The following is a 27,264-nucleotide window of genomic DNA, read 5'->3' as shown; positions in this document are numbered from 1 at the left end:
GAATACAATGATATGAAGAACCGCATACATTTGTTCCAATCCAGCAACAAACTATAACCCAATAAATAATAGCCAGCTCAATTTCCAATCCTCAAAACCATTTTTGCTGAACACATCCCAGATCAATTTACATAGCACTTTCCTCGATGCACAATGAAATCACAAGTTCCAATTGACTTATCCCATATTGGAAAGTGACAGCGCAAACGCAGCAAAATGCAATTACTGCAAACAAACGCCATTTTCTCCACTCAGGAGGAAATTTCCGCAGAACATTTATAGCCATCAAATAATATTAGCAAACGGCCTCAGTACACAATGCTATTTTCTCTTAAAAGCCGCATTCTCGCTCTATAATTTAAGCTCCTCTTTTTTTTTTTTTTTTAAACAGACAAAAAAAAATCCTTCACACTGCCTCTTCATTCCATACACAAACCTACTAAGTACAAAATAAGAGGACAATACAAATCCTTTCACGGAGCCGTAATAATATTTTATTTGCGTTCTATATTCTGTAGCATAATAAAAATCTGTTTCCATTTCATCTTTAATTATCTCTTGAAGGAACAGTGCAGGGGTATCACAAAGGCTCGATTGTCTGGAACTATGCAAATTTATCCATATGGTCAGAGAGACTCATTATAAACGAAATTCTTACTGCGCTGGGTTTGTCACATGCCTGTACGTCTCAGAATGTGCTGTAACAAGCCATCTTTTGTCCAATAATTTCACAAAACAGAGGTGAACTTTGGAACCTCGGCAGCTAATGTTGCACATCTTCACTATAACATTTACCAACACATATATTGGTCTAAACAGATACGGACGTATTGCACGTAGAATTGTGAATTTCTGATATATTTAAAAGAAGGCCATGAATAAAAGAAATTAAATAAATAAAATAAAGGTTAATTAACCACTGCATATAGTGAAACTGTTCTGTGATAAGGATTTACCGAGGTCCCATTTCTATATTATGCAAATTTAAGTCTTGCCTCCAAGCTACCTAACAATATACTAACTTTCGCTCTCCAGAAGACTGATGGAAATTAAAAAATGGTAAGTGGTTGTAGTGGCTGTAGTTCACAGTACAAGAAACATGGAACTGAATTTGTAGTAACGTGCTTGGTCTTTCAACATTCTGATAGTATTCTGCATTAATCTTCTAGTGGAACGGTCATTAAAAGATATGGTTGTGCTAGAGTTGTTTAAATTCTATTTTAGTTTATTTTCATTTAAAATTGTATTCACTTTTATAAATTATCCTTGTCACACTGCCCTGGCCCGTCAATCAGACAACAGATCATGTTACTTCCTGGTTTGGTTAGCTTAGTGGAGCTAAACTCAAAAGGCAGGGAATTGCCCAGTGCACCTCCCTTGCAAAGACTTCTTATTGAGCTGCATTGGAAGTCTGTGATTGGACAGCCACAGGATGTCTGGGTGGGGTTAGATGGGGAGGGTTTACAAAGGCTAAAGACAAGAGATCTGTATCTTTTGCAATCCGTGTTTAGATATACCCCAATATAAAAATACTAATTAAATACGTGCATGTTTTCATTGGGGTATCTACTAAATAAACTAAATAGTGCATTTTATATTTTTGTATTTGGGTTTTAGAGTGTCTGTCAAACTTAGATTGATTCATTTTTAAATTATTAAGAGCCTTTTTAGGATTTTAATTTGTCCAAGATGCTTAGGGAGAAATAAAGAATGTTACTTATTGCGCATAGTGACTGGACTGTGAGAAACATCCATATGCTTAAGTGACAGTAGTTAAAATCTATCCTACAAGTTGGGTTTTTTAACAAGCATTTCAAAAGGACTTTCACAGGGTAGTACAGGTGTATCGACAGAAAACTTTCAACTAAAAACCTGGTACAAGGACACCATGGATCCAACACATGTTCTGGGTTCTCAACTGTGCTCAGACAATAAATAGATGGCATATAAAATACCCTTATTACACTTGAAAGCATGGGGTGAATATAAGATTTCTCTCCCCTCTTTAAATAATGAATGGGCTTCTAAAACATGTTAGTTACTAGGTTTGTTTTTTAGAATGTTGAGGCTGTAAGGCTTTTTTCAGTCTCCATATTTTGACTTGGGGTACCCCTTCACAAACTGGAGGGGGAGGGGGTAACCGTGTTTATCTCCAGGGGACATATAAATAGAAGCCTTAATTTATTTATTACTGCTATTTATAAAGCGCCAACAGATTCCGCAGCGCTGTACAATTAGTGGAGAAACGTACAATATACACAAACAAATACAAGAGGTAAGAGAGCCCTGCCCGTAAGCTGATATCTAGCCATTGGAGCTCTTTATACAAAGTGCTTGGCTAGATGGCCTGTGAGCTTAATCAGTTAAATTCGTGAACCCTAAGTTCTAATTTCTTAATCAGTTCAATTCGTGAACCCCAAGTTCTAATTTCTTTCATTATGTTTACATTTCCCGGCATCTTAAAAGAATTTACAAAATATCATCAATAGTTCACAATCGCCTCTCTCACTAGAAGGGTTACTAAGGAGCAAAGAAAAACGTGCGTAAACTCCAAAGAACAAAACAAATCCACATATCTGCCTTTGTTTGATGTACGCACACATTTCACAAGGGGGTTATAGAGTATCTCAAACTTCATGAGAAAGGCAAAGCATGGTTTTAAATTCACAAACCTCAGTGAACAAGCTACCTTAAAGACTCTGTAAATAATCATTTTAATTAAGGAAAGGCTGAGTGCTGAACCTCAAATAAAAGGCTACAGTGTGTGGTGACAGCTTGGGTTAACAGGGTAGATCGACATTTAAATGTTAAACAATAACAGAAGGAAAAAAAATAAGGGAACAAAATAAAATTGATGAAATTACAAAATATGCTAAATATTATAACTCTTATTATAGCACTCTTTTTTGCCATTTGTAAATTACCCTGCAGGTCTCTCGTTGAAAGCTGTTGGAAGCCAAGCATAGGCTGCAAGATCTCTGTCACTTTTTGGCTCTATTGAAAAACCAGGATGAACCCTGGGAAAACGCAAATAAACGTCTTTAAAGACAAATAATACTGAAGTGGTTTTAGTCCAAGACCGCAAGCTTTCTTTTTTAAAATGTTTTAATCTGTTTTTCTGTGTGTAGGGCTGCCTCCATCAGCTGTCAATCAACCCGGTGGAAAAATGACTTCCTTGACGGCAATATCAATTTTGGTGTCAATCACAGTGTAAAAGGTCCTGCTTACATACACTTAAACAATGTAACAATAGCTCTCAACGAGTAAAAATAAAATAGATTTGTTTTTAACCTTAGCGTTTTCCTTCATACATTCTATACAGGAACCCTCTTTTAAAAATTAAAAATAAATAAAAATAAACTAAACTAAATGTACCTGGATGGCAGTGCTTATACACACTTCCGTCTGCTGTTGCTCCACCCCTTCTGAGGTCATCAGTCATAGACCAAGACATACAGCACGTGCAGAGCAATCACTGCAATCCGCAAATCAAATGCTTCTCACAGAGAGACATTAAATCCAATGCTACTCTATGAGAAGTAATAAAAGTGATCAGTGTCCGCATGCTGTGTGTAATGAAGCCGAACCTGAAGACCTCTGATTTTAACAGCTAGACTGGCAGTCACTAGACTAGAGACATGTTCTCTATGCACTAAGCAGTGTTTACATTTGCCAAACAGGGACAGTGTCTATGCACCATAACCACTTAATTAAAGGATCACTATAGTGTCAGGAAAACAAACTCGTTTTCCTGACACTATATAATCCTTAGGTCCCCCCCCACCCTCAGGACTCCCTCGGCGCTGGTGACCTCTCCTCCCTGCCGACGTCAACTACCGAGCGGAGTGGAATTCATATGCGCGGCAAAAGCCGCACACGCATTCAGACAATCCATAGGAAAGCATTTCTCAATGCTTTCCTATGGACGATCTGCACGCTGGATGCAAATTTCGCATCCAGCGTCGCAGAAGCACCTCTAGTGTCTGTCAGGAAGACAGCCACTAGAGGTTGGATTAACCCTTCAATGTAAACATAGCAGTTTCTCTGAAAGTGATATGTTTACACGTGAAGGACTAAATCCTGAGGGACCTGGCACCAAGACCACTTCATTGAGCTGAAGTGGTCTGGGTGACTATAGTGTCCCTTTAAAGTTAAGTGGTTTTACTTAATTAATTGCAGATGACAGTGCACTTCAAAAAATATGTTTTTTGAGATTAGGATATATTTCAGGCAAATTTTAGAAAAGGTTTTTTTTGTATAGATGGATTTTGGTTTTAAGATTTTTGTGGCAGCAGGCCTTCATATAACAAAACTCAGAAAATACATGCAAACAATCTTAGAATTTTGGTTGATTTGAGAAAAACGAGTGAACACCCATTGTACAGCGCATTATAAATACAATAATAATGTAAAAAACACCAAAACAAACCATAATTTAGCACAGCGAGCACGAGAAACGCAGAGCCGCAGACAAACACTTTAGGAGAAGTGAACTGTATAACTGTATGAAGATAATTTACTGGGTAAAGGACACGTTTCTCCACTCTTGGGTCACACAGGCTACTGATCAAAGAAAAACAATTATTTAAACGAACTGTGTTTAAAGCATTTAACAATTGCCAAGGTCAAATGACTGCAGAGTTACAAGACCCAAGGGGCATGTTCATATCAAAACAATGCAAATAAATTATCTCAACAGACCTTTTCCCAGTCACTAAGTGACCACAGAGGTCATCCTGTGTGAGGTCTAAAAACTTTTATGCAAAACCCATATAGATTGTCAGGGCAGGGGATCATTTAGCCAGAATTCAGCAGGGTGGAAACATACACTGACAATGCAAACACGAAACATGCAGGGAGAAGAAATACATACCTCTCCAATTATCACAGACATTTGAAACAAAGGTCAATTTCAAATATAAGGCCAGAGTAGCCAAGCTGAATCCATAGCGGATTTAGAGAATTTTGCAAGGTTAGCTATTTTGGCCTTAAAGATACTGTAATGTAAATAATATAAATCTGTATTCCTCACACTATAGCTCCCTCTGGTAACTTCAATGTTTGCAGCTACAGGGTTAAAAGGGAAACTATAAGTGCCAGGAATACAAAGCTCCCTCTGCCTCCCCCACTCCCTCCCTCATTCCCTCCCTCACTTCCCCCCACCCCCTGTGTGATCAATAAAGGGTTAACATCCCCCCCCCCCTTTTTTTTCTTTACTTACCTGCTCCCAGCACCTGTGTCGGCGCTGGGTGGTGGCTTCTCCTCCTCCGAAGTCCCACGACAAGCGGGCACTAATGCACATCAAATGCAGCATGCACGTTAGACCTTCCCAAGGAAATCATTTAATCAATGCTCTTCTACGGGAAAAACTCTGACGCTGGATGTCCTCATGCAGAGCGTGAGGGCATCCAGCGTCAGATACCGGGCCAAGCATCCGTTTGGATGCAGGAAGCACCTCCAGTGGCTGTCTAAGAGAGGTCTGGGAGATGGAAAGGCACTGAATGGCACTGAACCCCGCAATAAAACTCTCTGCAAACGGTGAGCATAAACGTAATACGATAACAAAACGCATGTCTTCACAAATCTTTATGTACATCGGCAAATGTGCTATACACATGATAGCAATCGTAGCCTCTGAGAACGCCACCACGGAGAAACCTCGCTAAAGTCACAGGCCAGAATGAACCTATCCCAGACCTCTCCCAGACCTCTCCCAGACCAGTGGCTGTCTGATAGACAGCCACTAGAGGCAGACTTAGTGCTGAAATGTAAACATTGCAGTTTCTCTGAAATTCCAATGTTTTACATTGCAGCACTAAGTGCAATAGGGGCACTGCACCCACACCACTTCAATGAGCTAAAGTGGTGTGGCTGCATACAGTGTCCTTTAAATCCCAAAGTCACTTTATTTTCTCACTAGTGAATAACTCTGTTAATGGATTGGAAATATAAAAATATTTTTTAAAAATATAAATCTGAAAGATCTAGTCTTTTTTATAGACTTTTTTTTATAGACTCTCCAACTCTCGGTCCATCGGCCGCACGCAGCCCTGAACCTTTGCAATGCGGCCCCAGTTGCCATCCAGGCTGCTGGGCGGCGAGGGAGGCAGGTAGCCCATTACTTACTGTGCTCTTTCTGCACAGCTCCCTCGCATGCTCTGCAGTTATCGGAACACTAGCAGCAGGGATATGGCATCATCCAACCATCGACATAACTACTGGGAGCGAGAGGGACCTGTGTGATATGACAGTAGCACCCATTTGCCACCATGTGTAGGTATTTAGTAGATAGCATCAAAGTTTGGTATCCCTAAATATGTCAATCCCACATAAGGATAACAAATAAGGGAGTTATCTACTTCACAACTAAAATTAAGAAAATGGCTTTTTAAGTTTTATTATATAAATTAATTATATTTTTTCCCCTCTTTGCTCAGACACCCATGCTATAGATAGAAAACCACTAGCAGAAATGATTTTGCTAGGTGTATTGATACTCGTTCAGTGCCAAGGTCTTTGCAACAGGAAAATCTACAAGGACTGCTGTGAAAAGTGTAATGTCATACATGGCATGACCAAGGTAATGGAAGAGAGGTGCAAAGAGGGGGAGAGATAGACAAACGGAAATTATGAGATATGGAGGGGGAAATGCGATGACAATTGGAATAGAGAGCTGTCAAGACTTGGTGGAGTTATGGTCAGAAAAATGTAAAAAGGACAATAAATGTGTGGGATTCTCTGCATAAACAGGTGGCTTTTTGAGATTTGTAAACACTCAATTTATTTTGGAAAAACAAAACCCTGACAGATAAAATAGGTAATATGTGGTGTAGCAGCTTGTTTAATATCGGACTGCCCTTTTGGAGTCAAGACATATTTCCCTATATTATAGCACAATTGGAAATCACTTCTGTTAGTGAGTTTGCCTTCTTTTGGATCAACAGTAGAAACAGGCACATGTGAAGGGTTTAACTTGATAACATGAGTCTTTTTTCAGCCTTGACTACGTTTTTGCAAGGGAGATGGTATGGACGGACAGACAGAGGAGGTGAGGAAAAAGAGATATGGAAGGAAAGACTGGAGTATATAAAACATCTATAGACAAGAATATATTTAACCAAAAGCGGAATAGGCCAGGGCAGCATTTAAACGACTGTCTAGCTTAAGCCTAAAGCTGGCCTGCAGTAAACTGACATAGAATGGCACTGAACCCTGCAATACAACTCTCTGCAAACTGTTCGTATAAACGCAATACAATAACAAAACATACAAATCTTCACAAACCTTCACGCACATCGGCAAATGTGCTATACACCTGATGGCAACACCACCATGGGGAAACTTTGCTAAAGTCACAAGCCAGGATACACCTCTATCAAACTACCTTTTACAGCAAATATGTCATGGTTCTATTTAATAAAATGAAGCGTGTGAATACAAATCAGATTATATGTTATTTTATTTGTTATACTCCTGCCAGCCAGCTTTAAGGGCCACTAAAGGCCCCCAGACCTCTCATCTCGCTGTATGAATGAAGTCAAACTGTTCTAAACTGATTGGACTACTTACAATGGGGAGCCACGGGGCAGTCTGGCATTACAGTGGTTATGGTATTACAGGGATCTATTTGCAACTAAATTACATCTATTTTAGGTTAAAATGAGCCACATCTTAAACTAAACATTACGTGCAGATATCTTAATATAATGAATATCACGCTCTGGCTCCACTTTCAGAAAATAAATACCAAGCAAACAGATTTATTTAATCTAAGAACGAACACAAAAACAACAAACAATACAAACAATGCAGATAACACAAAATGAAAGTGAAACCGTCATTGTGGTGGGAACTTGAGAAGAGTAACAGAATTGGTTCTGAGACTATGCCCTTAAATGTAGAAATCCACACATCTTTATCCTGCAATTGGCCACCTTCGTTGTGGCTCCTAGTCAATCATGGTTATAAGCTCTGCTCTTGGCACTTATTAGTGATTGTTCCCCTTTGTAACAAGCAGTCAGACAGCACAGTTGCACACTTCAACACTTAAAGTGCCAGTGTCATTTTGTTTCTCTCGGTTTTCCTTTCACGCCTTGTATTTTAATATTGCCCCCCCCTTACCACCATGGAGTTATTATATTTACCCTCTTGAGCAAGTTCAGCTGTTTCGTTCTGCTCTGTCCATAATGTCTGAGATTTCTTTATCTGCGGGATTCTGCAACTGAACGTTGCTTAGCTCATTTCCAAAAATCAGCTTTACATAAGAAAAAAAAATAGTCCCAAAAAAAGGAAGTGACACAAAAGGACAAAAAAAAAAAAAAGTAAAAAAAATATATAAAAATTATCGTGCCGATATCATAATATGAAATGTAGCCAATATTCTTGTGATGGATAATAAATTAGTAGAATTTATAAATGATACTTTAGATGCACACATGATGCACACAGATTTTGTCTAGAACGGACGGCGGTTGTAAACGATAGCAGGAAGGTTACAGCCTTGTGTAACTGAACACACTTTAACGTTTGCTAAAAGTAAAGCCGTCTTATGATCCAGCCCTGACATGAAACAGCTGTGGCATAACGATTTCTAACTCATCAATCATAACTGACCTTTGTTACGTTCAGATTTCGATCTGAAGAGCAGTTACATGGAGCATTTAACAATGGGACAATTACAACGCGGCAGAGTAACACGGTTGTCCGGGGGTTAATATTCATTGTGCTTTAAAAGGTCTCCCTCAGATAGTCCCAAGCAGACATATATGATCAAGCACTAAATGTTCTGTATAAAAAACAAGGTCCAACTCTGTATTTTTTTACATGTAGGGAAGCGAATCCCCTCAAATCCCTGTTATATCTTATCTGTTTCTCAGCTCACGGGGGCAGTGAGTTTAAAATGCTTTCAGTAAAAAACACCGTTCATAAAGTCGCAGTAAGCAATGAAACCGGAAATTTACCGCCCGCAAGATTGGACATTTTTTCTTTTTTTATAAATTCCCTGCTCTTGCAGATTGGGATAAAACAGAACAGATCTCAAAGGGTTACTCCAACCAGCACGTCTGCTTTTAGAAGTGGTCATAGTGCAAGGTTTCAGCTTGAAATGCTCTCTATACAGAGAAATCTGCAAGTTTGTGCCGGGGTCTCTCCGCACCCCCAGCTCAGCTCCATCATGCCTAATGTTACTTCTGTGCAAAAATCACGTCCATCCTCAGCACACACTGCGCGCTGTTACTGGATGTACCCACCTTCTTCGCTTGCAGGCACACCGACATACCCGGATTGAAGGATTTGTCCTGTTTTGCTACTTTGGCCTAACAGTTGAAATTAACACCGGCAATTCACACTTTAGAGAAAATAACCTTACAGGTGCTCTGGAGACGCCAAACCCCACTCTCAGATATTATCTAGGAACAATCTAGAACAATGGCTAGAATCCTTTTCAGGAGGCTCCTGCTCGATTAATATACTAATAAAGGGCCAACTAATTCCACAGTTAACAACTAATTCAGTAAATTAATGTGTACATGTAATGACAAAAGAAAAAAGAAAATACAAATAAATGAAACCGAGAAGCCAGAGTTAGACATAATATTAGAGCCAGTGATTCGGTTCACTGCAGACAGTGCAGAGATTTCAGATATTGTGACCAACTCACTAACGGCAAGGAAGAGCCGTACTTATCCAAGCATTATAAATGCAGGTAAGAAGCATGTCCATTATAGTCAATTTGCCTGGTGCCTATCCAGTTAACCCCTTAAGGACACATGACATGTGTATCATGTCATGATTCCCTTTTATTCCAGAAGTTTGGTCCGTAAGGGGTTAAAGGAAACAGCTGGGAATTATAAAATATTATTTTTACAAATATACAGAATTCTATCTCCAGAATAAATAAGATCCCTTTTGTAGGTTTTACATAATGCATTAAAATGTGAAAATACAATACAAAACACAATGCATGGAAGTGGGCCTGTTACCAAAACTGACGTTTATTTAATCTGCTTTTAGATAGCTCCCTTAAAGTTCAATTTTAGTGGTCAATCAATTTTACCCACAATCCATTAGCAGAGGGGAATTATATGGCCACGTTATTTGGATTTACACCCACTGATCGCATAGCATTAGTAGAGCTCTACGGAGCAACATTATGGCTGGCATCATCCCATTCACACCTTCCTCCACAAAAAAGGACAAATATCGTAAGCCTCAGCTCCTTAAACAACTTTAACTACAAAGTCCTCACATGCAGAAACACAAATGAGGAGACAGTAGAAAAGAAAACAGTCAAGTGTTTAAATTCAATTACAAGGCAATGAATGAGACATGACCAGAGGAGGTTAATTGAGGTCATCAAGCAGCAATAGATTCTTACCTAACCAGTCATTAAACTTCTTCACCTCGGAGGGCAAGCCTAGCTCAGTGAAGTCGCCCGTGTGCAGAAGGATGTCCCCGTATGGCATCTGGATGCCATCTGTCCTGGAGTGGGTATCAGAGACACAGACAAACCGCGTGTGGCCGGCTGGCTTTGGAGTGTCATACGGAATAGGGTCTACCCTGAAGCAGAAACAGTTATACAAGTGTTACAGTTATGAAAAAGAAAAAGTGATCGTGCAGATATAAAGTAAAATATCAGAGAATAAGAAAATCAAGAAGAGGGAAAAAAAAGCCAGCACCAGGCACCTCCTGGCACCATAACATTAATTTCAATGAAGTTGTTATGGTATACAGAGTGTTTCTTTACATGGAATCAACAGACAATTTTATTAATCTAAGAAAGCATCATGATACATGATCACAAGGTATTTAACCCCTTAAGGACCAAACTTTTGGAATAAAAGGGAATCATGACATGTCACACATGTCATGTGTCCTTAAGGGGTTAAACACACTGGCAGCCTTTCATTGTAATCAAACCCAGTGAGATTAATTAGCTTACTAACAGAACTCAGATATAATAAAAACTGCAACTGCACATAATAACAAAAAGACAATTATTATATAGTTTGTGTGTGTATGTATATTTATTACACATATACAATGTGTGTAGCACTCCTTGCGTATAAGTTGAAACAAAATTACATGATTAAAAAAAATACTATACATACACAACATTCTAAAAGAAAAAGGAAAAAAAAAGCAATCACACAAATCACCGAAAAGAGTATCCTTGGCCATGTGATAAAATGGGCTGCATTCTATTAACGTGGCAGATTTCATGTAGTCAGAGATTACCAGCCACTGCTACACTATCTGCCAGTGAATACAACTCCATAATCAATGTTCACTGTAGTTCGGCAACAAATCAAGTAAGTGGCAGTGAGTCCGTTTAAAGCTTCTGCAATTCTAATCCCATAGATTATTGGAGATCTGCTTTTAACAAACACAGATGACAGATTAAATTTTCAGCAGATATTGACTCTGTATCAGAAATATGTTCATGTAGTTAAGCTTACCGTTCACATTTTCCCTGCCTATATCATTGATCAATCGAGTGTCACTTCACCCCACAGCAATGACTCTCTGCCACCTGCTCCTGATGAGATGTCCTCGCCTTCCATGTTTAGGAAGGATACATTAAAATGATCAAGGTGTGGCTCTGGCATATACAGAGAAACCGTACGAACACATGGAAATAAGGGATTCCTTCGACAATGTCAAGCGCACACCGGCCCCCACATGGACAGCATAGTGGACTTCAATCCATTTGCATGCCATGCTCTAATTGTGCCAAGACAGCCAGGCATACCACCTACTTCCCAACATTTCAAATGGACACTTTAATTTCAGGGTGTTAGAGTGGTCAGGGGAGAGGTGGTTCTGAGAAAAGTTAGGTGACTTACTAAAAACAAATGTATGCAACTAAAATGGGATTAGGAGTAAGAACAATGAATTTTCTTTACACAAACTGATCTCTAAACACATTTATTGCAGTTTAAAGACACATTGCTGGGAGTAGTATTGCTGTGGAGCTCTGTTATACACAGACACATTACTGGGAGTATTATTGCTGTGGAGCTCTGTTATACACTCAGACCCATTACTGGGAGTATTATTGCTGTGGATCCCTGTTATACACTAAGACACATTACTGGAAGTATTATTGCTGTGGAGCTCTGTTATACACTCAGACACATCACTGGGAGTATTATTGATGTGGAGCTCTGTTATACACACACAGACACATTACTGGGAGTATAATTGATGTGGAGCTCTGTTATACACTCAAGCATTACTGGGAGTATTATTGCTGCGGAGCTCTGTTATACACACACACAGACACATTACTGGGAGTGTTATTGCTGTGGAGCTCTGTTATACACTCAGACACATTACTGGGAGTATTATTGCTGTGGAGCTCTGTTATACACTCACAAACAATACTGGGAGTATTATTGCTATGGAGCTCTGTGATACACTCAGACACATTACTGGGAGTATTATTGCTGTGGAGCTCTGTTATACACTCAGACACATTACTGGGACTATTATTGCTGTGGAGCTCTGTTATACACTCAGACACATTACTGGGAGTATTATTGCTGTGGAGCTCTGTTATACACTCAGACACATTACTGGGAGTATTATAGCTGTGGAGCTCTGTATACACTCAGACACATTACTGGGAGTATTATTGCTGTGGAGCTCTGTTATACACTCAGACACATTACTGGGAGTATTATTGCTGTGGAGCTCTGTTATACACTCAGACACATTACTGGGAGTATTATTACTGTGGAGCTCTGTTATACACTCAGACACATTACTGGGAGTATTATTGCTGTGGAGCTCTGTTATACACTCAGACATCACTGGGAGTATTATTGCTGTGGAGCTCTGTTATACTCTCAGACACACTAACAATATGGAGCCCCTAGAATAGAGGGACACTAGGATAACAAAAGAGGGACAGAAGGATTTGGGTCTAAATAGGGACACTTGTGATAAATGATACAATGTAAAAACTAAATATATACTGTGCAAAATATTTAAACATAAATAAATAATTGCTACTGCCGAGTTTATCACATCAGTGTAATGTAAGCGCAGCGAGGATTTCTGGGAGATGCAGTTTTCCACTGTAGAAAACCGTGGAACTACAACTACTAGAAATCTTGGGCTTGACATTATACACCGTTATACACGGCAGTATTTAATGTATCGTTTCTATGTCACTCACACGCAATTGTTCTCTCTTTCTTGTATATATCCCATATTGTCTGAGAGAGGTCTACACAGATCGCAGAGCGTGTAACCCGTGAATATCTGAATACTTAGAGCAAACTTTTATTGTCTCTAAAGTTTAATAGTGCCAACTTATTGAGTCTATTAAGATGTAAAATACCATTTACCAGAGAGTGCAATTTGGTTGGACCAAGTACCTGGACAGGTCTAATACCAAACATTCTGAATATCAGCCTTGCATTGAATCACTCTTTAACCACTAAAGGACCAAATGTTACACTTTGCCATGATCACAATGTACTTCCTTAACCTCGTCTACCAGAATGGAATGATCTGCTTAATTAGCCTTGGCTGTCTCACACAATACAGGAAGACAGTGACAGAGTGGGCCATTCGTTGATCCTTAATGGGTGTGGTTACAATAAATAAAGGCTTATTCATTTGCATAATTATATTTTTTAGCTAGACGATGAAAAAAAAAAAATCAAATCACGGTACTCTTTTCTTGGTAATTCAACGTACGTTCTTTACGTAAGAAATACTCAAAATTCTCATAAAAATAATACAGAATTTGAATCCAGTATTAGAATACAAATATAGATGTGGACCATCTCTGTATACTTAGGGATTAATTCTGTCTTGGCTCTATTAATCCCGGTCTTACAGGGTTTACTTGGTCCCCCCACTCATTGTACTCCAAAATGTAATCACTACCGTCAGGCGAGGGGTATTGGTAACCACTGCTCCCCCGTAAGGTGACTTTTCTGAGATCTGCGAGTCCGCAGACACAACCAACCTCAGAACTCAAATGTTATGGCTCAGCACTAGTGGGTAATAGCTGGATAAATGTCATGGATACATGATGTACCCTGCTTATTTACTATGGGACACCACTTGGATCATCCAGCGCTATGTCCTACACTTGAATAATGGAATTATACTTAATTGCTCTAGCAGGTATAGTTAAATTATAATGTATTACTGACCGTGTGCCATACCCATATTCCTAAAACTTCTGACTATGCAATTCATTGTGAATATAACTGCACACAAACTCTTATTACATGTATAGGAAAAACGGAGAGAGAAAACAAAAAACACAAAAAAACAAAAAAAAACAAAACAAAAGGAAAGGAAAGATGTAGCAGTTATTGTTCGCTAACCCAATGTTCTGATACAATGTTGATTTGTTCATGTAAAATCTAAGCCTATTACTGCTGTTGTAGCAGCATAGGCGATGTTATACTTACTTCTTTACTTCAATAAAGATTTACAAAAAAAAAAAAAATGTAATCACGGGATAGAACACTATTCCATTGTCTACATCTGTTTGTTAACAGGATATCGAAACAAATTTATTTTGAACGTGTAACTTTATTGTATCAATTCCTCCTGTCATTACAATGGCAGGCCTGTCGGCAAGGCTACCAGTAGAGAGGTACGGTAAGCTTGTAGCAGGAGACAAATGCAATATTTCCTGCTGAGAATCAAACATACAAAAAAAAAAATACAAAAAAATTGATAGTGCGCAGAGAGGCACAAAAAGTAAAACGTTCACAGGACGTGTTTGTACAAAATTCCTATCCCTGCACAATTGCTATTGATAAATTGATTAATAATTGGTGGAATAGCCAGATGAGACAAAAGAGAAAAAGAAAGAGAGAAATAAAAATTACCGTATTTACTCGAATCCAATGCGCACCTCAAATTTTGAAACCTGGAAGCTGGTGAATGTAATGCACATTTATAGAAGAAGATACTACTATAAAACACGGTGCTAACACTGTAAACATGTTTATTGCTATATCCCATAGTAACATTGATGGTGTTTCAATTATAGTGTTACACGTTAAGTCTATTCTTTATTAAGCCCTCTTTTCAGGAACAAAATTCATCTGTTTGAATTCACCAGCTTGAATTTGTCTGTGTGAATTCACGGAATGTAATTCGTCTGAAAATTTCGAATTTTGCATCAAATCTAATGCGCATTCAAATTTTGGAAACTTTATTTTCAATAAAAACTGCGCATTAGAATTGAGTAAATGCGGTATATTATATTTATAAATATATATACACACACACACACACGAGAGGAAGAAGAAGACAGTAGGTCTAAACAGGGTTGAAAGAGCAAATGTTTATACTCAGAGGAAAAGTAAAATGATCGGCTTATATAATAATCCTGCCAGGGTTAGCAGGCCTTATCAAATGAGGAAAGTGCTCCTAGCTCCAGCCATTAGATTATCCATGAGATGGTTATCTTTTAACTTATGCAAGACTGCTTCTAGTGTGGGGACAGAGTCTTGCGCCAGTGCTTTTCTAGCCGCAAGGGTGACTTTATTGAATAATTTCATCTCTACAGAAGAAAAGTCCTTCATCGGTTTCGATGAAAGGAAAGACCAAGGGTCAATCGTCAATGGTCTATGGAAGATTCCCGTTAACAGGGCACATATCCAGTACTGGATCACCTTGGGGTTTGTCCACCACCTGTGGTGAGTTCAAGTATTAATTCTCAAAAGTAGCCAAGAAATAATTGCCCCACAAGTAGACATGGCTCTGCAGCCTTTAGCAGTAAGCCCGGAGCTCCCTTTAGATTGTCGGTAGAATGGATAAATTCACACCAATAAGAGTTAAAACGTATAACTAGCCAGGGAAGCAAGGAAGGCAGTCTCAGCGGTTGGCCTCTTCGTATTGCAGCTGTCATCAACTGCTGCAGTGTTTGCTGGCTTAAGGAGCTAAAACCAAGCCTGCAGTCCTGCAGCACGATACTTCCAAAATCAATGGCTCCCGTGCAATGGAAAAAACAAAAACAGGACTCGTAGGGAGAACTATCATGAAAACAACGGGCTTTATTCACTAAATACTGAATTGGCATAAATCAAACACCTACAGGTTTATTCACCAAAGTGAGAATTTAAAGTGAATATCAAATTTAAGGTCAAAATAGCCAAAATATTATTTAAGTCAGCTATGCTTTTTCCTCAGCTACTCTGACCTTAAAGGAGCAAAAAATATATATATATAATGGTGTTTTTACTTGCCTTTTCTCGTACGCAGTGCCAGTCTCGCCGCAGTTGCCTCCGCCTTAATGACGGAGATCATCAAACTAGATCTCAGCCAATCCAATGCTTTCCTTTGGCACTGAAGCACTGAAGTGGCACTGAGCACTGAGCACTGAACAAATACTGCCTAGGAGGCAAACACGCTGGAGGCCTCAAATGTGAGACAGACGACTGCAGTTTCGCAGAACCTAAACCAAACTCCCACAGATATCAGGGAGCTCCTACAAGAGTTTAGGACCGACATAAAAGCACTCACAGAAATTCAGGACACAGGGAACAGGACAGAGGCAGTCTAGGCCAGAGTGGATGAGGTGATTAGCCATCACAATGCTTTTTCTGACCAACATCAAGTCAAACAGTAAGTTAAATCGGACTTGGAAAACAGGTCCCGTGGCAATAATCTCAGAATCCACGGAATAACGGAGGCTATCAAACATACCGGCCTGGCAGCTCATGTACAGAGATTTCTCAAGCCACTAATGCCAGAAGACTCACTCAAATCAATGGTCCGAGACCACACGATTTGCTTAACAAAAGCAGAAAGAGAACCGAAAGGGATGTCATAACCCGTATTACTATGGGGGTCAAAGAAACAATAAGGAGAGCCATGTGCCGAGCCAACTACCCGGATGAGTTCAAACATTTAAAAATATTTAGTACAAACATCAGGTTGTGCCAATATACATATAAAAAAAAAAAAGACTAATCAAAAAATAACTAAAATAAAAAAGGTAACAAAGAGTAGATACTATAGAATATATAACATGAAATAAAATACAATACAAAAAAAAAAAAATAAACAATAAAATATAGTCCATAAATGTTTCTAATGGCCTGAGTTCTTTTTCAGTGTACTCCATCCTCATTAGGTGTATATGTGGATAGATGAGAGAGAAAGAGGAATACTAATAGTGCAGTATTTAGTATACTTGGATGGTGACAAACAACAAAGTGTTTAAAGGACCATTATAGTGCCAGGAAAACAAACTCGTTTTCCTGGCACTATAGTGTCTTTAGGTTCCCCCCCCCCCCCCCCCTCCCTCAGGGCCCCACTCTCGCCGTGCTGAAGGGGTTAAACACTTATCTTTCTCCAGCGCTGGGCTCCCTCGGCGCTGGGGAAATCTCCTCCCTCTTCCGACGTCAGCGCTGAATGTGCATGCGCGGCTAAAGCCGCACACATTCAATCAGTCCATAGGAAAGCATTTCTCAATGCTTTCCTATGGACGTCAGCGTCTTCTTACTGTGATTTTCCCAGTGAGAAGCGAGGAAGTACCTCTAGCGGCCGTCAATGAAACAGCCACTAGAGGCTGGATTAACCCTAATGTAAACATAGCAGTTTCTCTGAAACTGCTATGTTTACAGCTGCAGGTTTAAAACTAGATGGACCTTGCACCCAGACCACTTCATTGAGCTGAAGTGGTCTGGGTGCCTACAGTGGTACTTTAAATGCACACTCACATTTTTTGGAGCTTACTTACAAGCTCCAGTAATATCAGCATATAGTGGTATTACCCCCACTAGTGGATATAGGAGTAGGCAGAGTTAGTCTTGTAGGTCCCAGAAGAAAATGAAATGATAGCGTAAATTCCAATAGTGCAATATTCTAACTACAGGGTCCATAACGTATCAAAGAATATAAGCTCAAATTCTCAGGTATAAGGTGGAATATATATTCATAGTAATATATATGGAGAGAATTTAAAATATACTCGTAATTCTGTGAGCAATGGATTTTCTCAGTATTTGCCATGTGGGTGGAACAATCCTCACCAAGGATTTGAAATTTGTAGTCCAGGAAGTTGTGTTTCAGGTAATGCCAGGAAAAGTGATAGAATAAAAGAAATAAAAATAACAATAAAAGCCAGCAGGTTCAAAAATAGAGGAACCTGCTTTATTGATAGTAACAACATAAATAAATAAAATAATCCAACAACGCATTTCACCAATATGCCTTACTGGTGAAACGCATTGTTCGATTATTTTATTATTTATTTAATTTTTGGATTGGGGGGGGGGTCCTGTTGTTGTGTAAAAATGTAGAAAAATTCTGTATTTGGGTGCAAATTTGCAATAATTTTTTATTATTTTTTTACTTTTAGTTTCAAAGTTAACATACATCTAGCTGTTACAATGTCTTTTAAAATTGGTCGTTATCACTCCATTGTGCAAAACGAATATAAAATAGATGCTCTGCTTAATTATACACAAAGCAAGCTGACCAACAGCATGCAGCATAAAATGAGACTATGAACGAGGAAAGTCAGATCTGCCTTGTGAACATCAAAATTGAATATTGAATTGGAAGAAATAAAGAGAAAAAAAAAATCCAGTTCTGGTAGGCTGTAACCACATTCAGGGCCATATGAGATGCACGGGGTTCCAAGGTGCATGAGACCTTTAGATGCCATTATTAGGGATACACCACAATTTCGACTGCCAAACGTTTTGTCCAAAGATGGGCCTATCCCAATTTGGACCAAAAAAAATAGTCAAATCTGCCAAAAATCGGGAGAGGGCCCAGCGGCTTGCCCTGTGTGCCGCCGGGTGCGAGCCCCTCCCGTCTGCCCGGGGAGTGAACCAGCACAGTCTGCAGCTCCACCGGGTGTGAGCTGCAGACTGTGCTGTATCTCGCAATCTCTAGCCAATCAGAGCGTTTCCATGGGTTACCACAGCAACACTAACTTCTGGATATCCCAGCGGAGCTGCAGACTGGAGAGACAGCCCAACGGACCACGATCGAGCCAGGACACTGGATCACCACGGAAACAAAGATATTACTAACACTGTTCCTTAGTTAACCTGTCACAACCTCCCTCCGTCACTGACACCAGTCACCCTTCCCTCAGTCACTCCCTCCCTCAGTCATTGTCACCAGTCACTCCTTCCCTTAGTCACCAGTCACCCCTTACCTCAGTCACTCTGTCCCCCTGACCCTTAGTCACTGTCACCCACTCCCTTTTTTGGGTAAAAAAGTCATTTACGGTTTCGGTTTCCGGCTAAGGACATCCTGAATTTTCAGTGTCAGTTTCTGCCCAGAATTTTAATTTCAGTGCATCCCTAGCCATTATGCATAATACATAGCACAAAGAGTTAAACCGTGAATATACAGTGCAACATAAAGCACTGACTGACACAGACAGCTGCCACTTCTTACTCCGAGATTATAGACTTTGCTGTTTATAGAGAATGTTCTCCAAACACAATTCGGAGAACATGTTGGGCTGCTTTACTTTCTACATAGACACATGATAATATTTACACAGCAGCCGCAGAGTCTTATGACACAATATAATCAAAGGAAAAACAAAACTGAGCAAAAAAAGGAAACGGTGGGAAAAGAACGGCACCTGTCTGGACATACTCCCAAAATTCCGGTCAGCACCACAATCTCAACATAATATTAAGGGCACTCTCAGAACCATAACCACTACTGTGCAATGTAGTGGCTAGCCCTGGCACTGTATCCAGGTAACAGATACAGATGTATCAAGCTTGCCATGTTAAAACATAGGTAGAACAGGTATTACCACATTTACAATTACAATTATTTATATAGCGTCAACATATTCCGCAGCGCTGCACAATATGTAAAATAAGACAAATAAGTTTAACTAACAAATTAAGTATGAAACGCAGGAACAGCAAGTGCAGAAAAAATCCAGGGACAGTGCAAGGGGACACTACAAGCACTACAGTACTCTGTAGTTAAAGGGACACTATAGTCACCAAAACAACTTTAGCTTAATGAAGCAGTTTTGGTGTACAGATCATACCCCTGCAGTCTCACTGCTCAATTCTCTGTGGTTAAATCATTTTGTTTATAGAGCCCTAGGCACACCTCCCTGCATGTGACTTCCACAGCCTTCTTAACACTTCCTGTAAAGAGTCACCTAATGTTTAAACTTCCTTTATTGCAAATTCTGCTTAATTTACAATTTATTATATCCTGCTCTGCTAATAGCCTTCTAGACCCTGCATGAGCCGCCTGTATGTAGCTAAACTTCAATTTACAGAGCAGGAGATAAAGCAAGTTAATATCTGATTGAAAATTAAACTTTTTTTTTTAAACAGACTGTGTAAGTCAGAACCAGGGGAGGTGTGACCAAAGCTGCATAAACAGAAACATATTGCTCTAACTCCTACATTACAGAGAATTGTACATTGAGACTGCAGGGGCATAATATATACACTAAAACTGCTTCATTAACCAAAAGTTGTTTTGATGCCTAGAATATCCTTTTAAGACAGAGACCAGACTTAAAGGGACACTATAGTCACCAGAACAACTACAGCTTAATGTATAGTATACAGCTTAATGTAGTTGTTCTGGTGAGTATACTAGTTCCCTTCGGGCTTTTTTCATGCAAACACTGCCTTTTCAGAGAAAAGGCAGTGTTTACATTGCCTCTAGGGCCACCTCCAAGTGGCCACTCCTTAGATGATCACGGGGGGTGCTTCCTGGGTCAGTGCTGCCGAAAAAGCAGCACTGATGTTCAGTGTCCCCACGCTCTGCATGGAGACGCTGAATTTTCCTCATATAGATGCACTGATCCAAAATGGCATTTGGCCCCGCCCCGTGCCGATTTTAGCCAATTGGCTAAAAATCAGCCATTTTGATGTCACCAAGGGGGCGGAGCCAGCGCCGGCAGACCCCGGCAGAAATAAGGGGAGTTTTAATTAAACTTTTATAGTGGGGTTAAGGGGGGGCAAGCCACCTAAATGGTGGGTTCAACACTATAGGGTCAGGAATACATGATTGTGTTCCTGACCCTGTAGTGTTCCTTTAACTGTATTACACAGTTTTATACTTGATCATTGCTTGTTATTGTTTTAAAAAAAGAAAACTGTATAAGACTATCATGTAAAAACACACACACACACACACACACACACACACACACACACACACACACACACACACTCTCTCTCTCTCTCTCTCTCTCTCTCAATTATTGAATTCAGGTTTTTCAATCAGACCCTTTGCCACAGGTGAATAAAATAAAGCACATAACCATGCAGTCTGCATTTACAAAATCTCAATGCTTCACCAAATCAAGACATTTTGCTTTCACCTTTGTGGTAGCAGTTTGTGGGAAGGTCCTTTTCTATTCCAGCATGACTGTGCCCCAGTGCACAAAGGAATTGTCCATAAAGACATGGTTGGATGAGTTTGGTGTGGAAGAACTTGACTGCCCAACACAGAGCTCTGACCTGAGCCCCTTCGAACACTTTGGGATGAAGTAGAATGGAAATGGCAAGCTAGACCTTCTGATCCAACATCAGTGCCTGACCTCACAAATGCTCTCCTGGATAAATGGGCACACAATCCCACAGAAACCCTTACCAGAAGAGGAAGCTGTTATAGCTACAAAGGGGGTACCAACAACATATTAATGTCTATATATTTAGAATGCGATGTTATAAAACTCCATTTTGGTGTAATGGGCAGGTGTACGTTTGTGTGTGTGTGTGTGTATGTATATATATATATATATATATATATATATATATATATATATAATCACAAGCTTTAGCTTATTTACAGACCACTTCTGCCCATTGGAGTGGTCTGGGTGCCAACTCCCACTACCCTTAACCCTGCAAGTTTAATTACTGCAGTTTTCATAAACTGCAATATTTACCTTGCAGGGTTAAGTCCTCCTCTAGTGGCTGTCTACTAGACAGCGACTAGAGGACACTTCCATGTTCATAGAACACGAAAAGTGTGTTATAACAATGCTGGACATTCTCACGCTATGTGAGGACCTCCAGCGTCGCCAAAATCCCCATAAGAAAGCATTGAAAGCATTATTCAATGCTTTCCTATGGGGAGGTCTAATGCGTGTGCGCGGCATTGCGGGCAGCGCATGCGGAATAGGTTTCCCCCACGGCTGATGTCGGCAGAGGAGGAGCGTAGGCGGAGCCTGGCCCAGTGCCAAGGGACATCGGCGCTGGATACAGGTTAAGTCACTGAATGGGGTTTTAACTCCTTTAGCAACCTGGGATGGGGTGTGGGAGGGAGAGGGGACCTGCAGTGCAGGAAAACGGTTTGTTTTCCTGGCACTGGAGAGTCCCTTTAAGCATAGGTGCCAACAGTCCCAAATTTGCTGAGACAGCGCCGCAATTTGGAGTACTGTCCCTGCAAAACTGTGCCCCTAGGACTGTTCTGCATTTTAAATCTGCTTGCATTCACCAAACACTTCAGCAGCATTTCGTGAATGGTCTGCCTTGAGGGAGCAGGCTGTCAGTCAGCCTGGCTATGCTTGTTAGGGGCTGGCATTGGATGGGTTGTCCGCCTGTTACACTTTGCCCTGAGCAGCCTGCTCACTCGCTTGCCCACCTCTGTAAGCAATAGAGGGCACGCAAGATTGGCAGGAATGTATTAAGTAGTGCAAAAACCTTAGCCGTGAAAGTTCCGATTTAGTGAGATTTAAAACATCCCTGGTTTTCAACTCTCTCCTGACAATTGATCAGCCAGACATATTTGCCAATACGGAAGCTGAGGCAGGTGAGGGACGAGTGGGAGGGGTATCAGCATAGAGCCATGCCAATGATGCTGAGAGGAGGGAAATGGGGTCTAACCCAGCAGAGGATGGACGCCAGATTGACAGCTAATCTGTGTTACCCATACGAAGAATATTTTTGGATCTCTATTAGGTGGGTAGAAATGATTTGGAAAGAGTTATAAAATAAAGAGATAAATTGTTCTAAAGAGGATAACAGAAAAAAAATACAATAAAAACTGTCTGGCATTTTTTTTTTACTGACCCAACAATAAATTGAAAACCTGAGCAACAATCGAGACTATTCAAGACATGGAAAAAATGCAAAACAGAAGGCTTCCAGAACGGAGTTAGAAAACTGCAAATACATGTGGAGGAATACAACATTAATAGATTTTACAGCCATATATTTCATTTGGTCAAATATTAAAAAACATGAGAATAAAAGGCCTAAACACAAGATGCAATCATTCTCAATTAAAGGGACACTATAGTCCCCAGAACAACTACAGCTTATTGAATTTGTTCTGGTGAGTAGAATCATTACCTTCAGGCTTTTTGCTGTAAACCCTGTCTTTTCTGAGAAAATGCAGTATTTACATTACAGCCTAGGGATACCTCCACTGGCCACTCCTCAGATGGCTGTTAGAGATCCTTCCTGGGTCAGTGCTGCACATTGTGACTGACATTCAGTGTCTCTGCCCTCTGCATAGAGACACTGCACTTTCTTATAGAGAAGCATTGATTCGATGTATTTCTACGAGGAGATGCTGATTGACCAGGGCTGTGTTTGAATCAGGCTGGCTATGCCTCTGATCTGCCTCCTTAACAGTCTCAGCCAATCCTATGGGAAAGCATTGTGATTGGCTCAGATCAGCATTTATGATGATGTCAGCCAAGGAAGCAGATCAGGGACAGAGTCATCTGCTGCAGACAAATAAAAGTAAGATTTTGCTATATTTAGGGACGTGGGGGGGGGGCTAGATGATGTTTATAACAATATAGGGTTAGGAATACATGTTTGTTTTCCTTTAAAATTCAGGAACTGATAAAGGGCAAGATCTCCCCACATTTTACAAGAGTGTGTTTGACTGTTAAATACAGTGACTAGTAAATCAAGCCATCACATACCAATACAAGACAAGGACCCAACAAGGGCCTTATAAAAGCAATTGACTAATGGTGCCTTTTTACCCGCCTTCTACCAGCATCCCGATTCCCAGGATGCCGGAGTTGGGATGTATGATTTAAGGGTTTGATAAATTGACACTCCTGGAGATGTGCAGTATACCAGGTTTACTTACTAAACTGAGAATTCAAATTGAATTTAAAATTTAAAGGGACACTATAGTCACCAGAACAACTACAGCTTAATGTATTTGTTCTGGTGAGTATAATCATTGCCTTCAGGCATTTTTATGCAAACACTGCCTTTTCAGAGAAAAGGCACTGTTTCCATTGCATCTAGGGCCACCTCCAAGTGGCCACTCCTCAGATGGCCACTGGAGGGGCTTCCTGGCTCAGTGCTGCACAGCAAGTCTCTATTAGGAGGTGCTGATTGGCCAGAACGGCGTTTGGCCCCACCCCCTTGCTGATTTCAGCCAATCCAATGCTTTCCCAGATTTGCTAAAACCCGGCAATTCTGATGACGACACCAAAGGGGGCAGAGCTAGCGCCGGCAAACCTGCGCGGTGCTTAAAAAAAGGTGAATTTTAATTGCTTTTAAGGAGGCTAAGGCGGGGGGGGGGGGGGGGGGATTAAACACTATAGGGTCAGGAATACATTTTTGTGTTCCTAACCCTATAGTGTTCCTTCAAGGTCAAAATAGCTGGAAACATTCTCTAAATCAGCTATGCCAGCGTTCCCAGATATCAAATGACACCAATACCTTATTTCAATCCACTACCGCAAACAACTTCACATCATACATGTTCATGGCCCGGCCGTCAGTTTGGCCCCCGATACTGCAACCTCCAGTATAAGATCCCATGTACTGCCCTGGAGAGAATCAAGGATTGTGGGTCACTAACTCACAGCACTGGGCTAGCAAAGACCCTGCTTCCTCATTTCCCGGCCCTGTGCCAACAGACATTTAACATTCAGCCCATTGCTTTTAATCAGTAGAATAAATGGTGCATTGTAACTATAGCCCACAAACCCTGTATGCTGGTGGCACAGAGGGCAATTTCCCCCTGACCCTCTTGCCAACCATACCCGTGGGGGGGAAAGGTAAAACTATTTATTTTTAGATCACCCGGGAATTGAAGGCTATCTGAAGCAACGTTCTAGCAGCATCTACGGCAAACAATACTCTTTCTTCACCTTTAAACATCAATAGTCTTCTAACATGTCCCACTGCTAAAAGACTATATACCAATACGTTGGAGGTTTTTTTTCTACGAAAGTACTTATTCTTCAGACTCCCACAGTCAGCCATCCTTCAACATAAGAACAAGACGTCCTGTATTAGAACTTCCCTTAATATGAAATGTGATACAATGAAAATAAAATGATCAAACCTGCAGGTGTAAGCCAGACATAACGGACTTGGCCCAGGTGACCCCGAACAACAGTGACAAGTGATATCAAGTCTCTCGGAAACACAAGACGGCGTATTCACCCACAGAGCAAGGCAGACGGCAAAAGCATTAAAATATACGACAAACATTTTCACTGCTCTGCCCCTGCTAACATTATAAATGTCTAAGATCCACCGTGTTAGCATTATTAATGACACCGCGCACTCTCCGAGCCAGCTTGCGGCCTCCCTCTGACATTTAACAAATAAAACAGGCTCTCTCTCGTTCAGATATTTATTTGGTCTGGAAAGCACATCCAGAGAATTCATTTATTCTAGAGAACAATTCGTATCACCTCTCCATTTATATCCACTCATTAAAATGTGTCAGATTTTTTTTGGAATTTCAAAATATGGCAGTAATGTACAAAATAGGACCAGACGTAAAAAAATAACTAAAAAAAAAATAAAGAAAAAATCCTTCCCTCCAGAATATTTTGTAATATTTGAAGGGATATTTGTATTTAGATTACTACACACACACACACACATATATATATATATATAAAACAGTTTTTTCATGTGACGCTGACCTCTAGATTGTGAGTTTCCAGACCAGGCTTCAAATCACAAAACAATTCTATTTCTTCGTGTCTGTCAAGCCTCATAATTGAGGTTTATATGAATAAATGGACATACAGACCGTTATGCTACAATTCCACAGCCACAACAGAATGTTACAATTAATTTGTGCAGATCATTAACCCTAATGCCGTCTATCACACAATTCTATTTTTCTTATGGATATAATAATAATAATAATAATAATGTCGATAAATAGAAAAAAAAAAGAAAGGAAGCTATAAATGTTAATTTCCATTGAAAAGAAAATATATTTTTAAACTTAGAGTGTGCTGCTTACTGTGTCCCTTTAACCCCTTAAGGACACGACATGTGTGACATGTCATGATTCCCTTTTATTCCAGAAGTTTGGTCCTTAAGGGGTTAAGTAAATAATGGAAGGCAAAAATAAAAAATCCACGCTTTTTCCATAGACTTTACTGGTTTACTCAGATTGCAGAAACTAAGAAAACACGTGAGTGGGAGCTGCTGGTTGGCTTAGAGCACCAGTTGGCCACTCTAGCCAATCAGCAGCGTCCCTGCCTAGCGGCACTCCACGCTTCCTGAATCTCAATTTCAGAAACCAGATGACGCTGGGGGTACTGCAGATCCCGCACTCGAAGCAACCTACGGGGTTAAACCCCTAAGAAAGTGAACGGCCTCCTGGTACCATAAAAATACAATTTAGATGAAATTGTTATGGTAACTGTATTGTTGTATAAAAATGTTATGAAAATAAAATAATTTTGGCATTTACTGATAATATATTATGCATAGGAGTAAAACACGTTTTCAACTTTATTGACTTGAAATAAAACCAAAAATGCTGTGTGGCCAACAGTTTGAGCAGTAAACGTCTCCTAAATAAACAGATATACTTACATGTGGACATGAGGGGGCTGGAATCTGCTTTGGTTAATGTTATAGTGTGTGAATGCCTGGGTAGGATTAGAACTGTATTCATCCACTGTTACTGTAACTTTGCCTTGCGAGGGAATTCCATGAGCCATGCTTCCTTTCTTATAGACATGAGCAACTCACAGCGTTCTGGAACAGGAGGGCGGAGCTAGCATTGTGCGCCAGACAACAGCTAAATCCAGAGGGGCATTCATAAACTTCTCAGATGACGACTGTGGAGGGGGAAAAAAAATACAATGAATATATAAACCATTATCAAAACAGCTATTGACAGATGATTACAATATTAAACCCCTCGAGGGCCAAATGTTACATTCTAACAGCATCCCAATCTGCTTACTAAATATTGGAATGTCCAGTTTATTCAGTCATGAAGGCAAATTGCTCTGCTTGGGGGCATTCTCAAATCTGGCCAATTTTACTTTGATAGGGGAAAAAAGCAGTAAGGTAAGAACAA

At 40.1% G+C, this 27,264-nt stretch overlaps 1 protein-coding gene across 2 annotated transcripts in view; it reads right to left on the bottom strand.

Moving 5' to 3' along the window:
* Positions 1 to 27,264, bottom strand: part of MPPED2 (metallophosphoesterase domain containing 2) — a 148,319-nt gene that overhangs the window by 104,876 nt on the left and 16,179 nt on the right. For both annotated transcript variants that reach the window (XM_063438508.1, XM_063438509.1), the window contains exons 2-3: positions 26,772 to 27,019; positions 10,376 to 10,557 (exon numbers count right to left, since the gene is read on the bottom strand). In XM_063438508.1, coding sequence (XP_063294578.1) covers positions 10,376 to 10,557; positions 26,772 to 26,899 — 310 coding nt within the window. In that variant the 5' untranslated portion in view covers positions 26,900 to 27,019. The remainder of the gene's footprint in view (positions 1 to 10,375; positions 10,558 to 26,771; positions 27,020 to 27,264) is intronic.

This window comes from Pelobates fuscus, chromosome 12, assembly GCF_036172605.1.
Source record: "Pelobates fuscus isolate aPelFus1 chromosome 12, aPelFus1.pri, whole genome shotgun sequence".
Taxonomy (NCBI): domain Eukaryota; kingdom Metazoa; phylum Chordata; class Amphibia; order Anura; family Pelobatidae; genus Pelobates; species Pelobates fuscus.
This window is presented reverse-complemented; position numbering and strand designations above follow the sequence as displayed.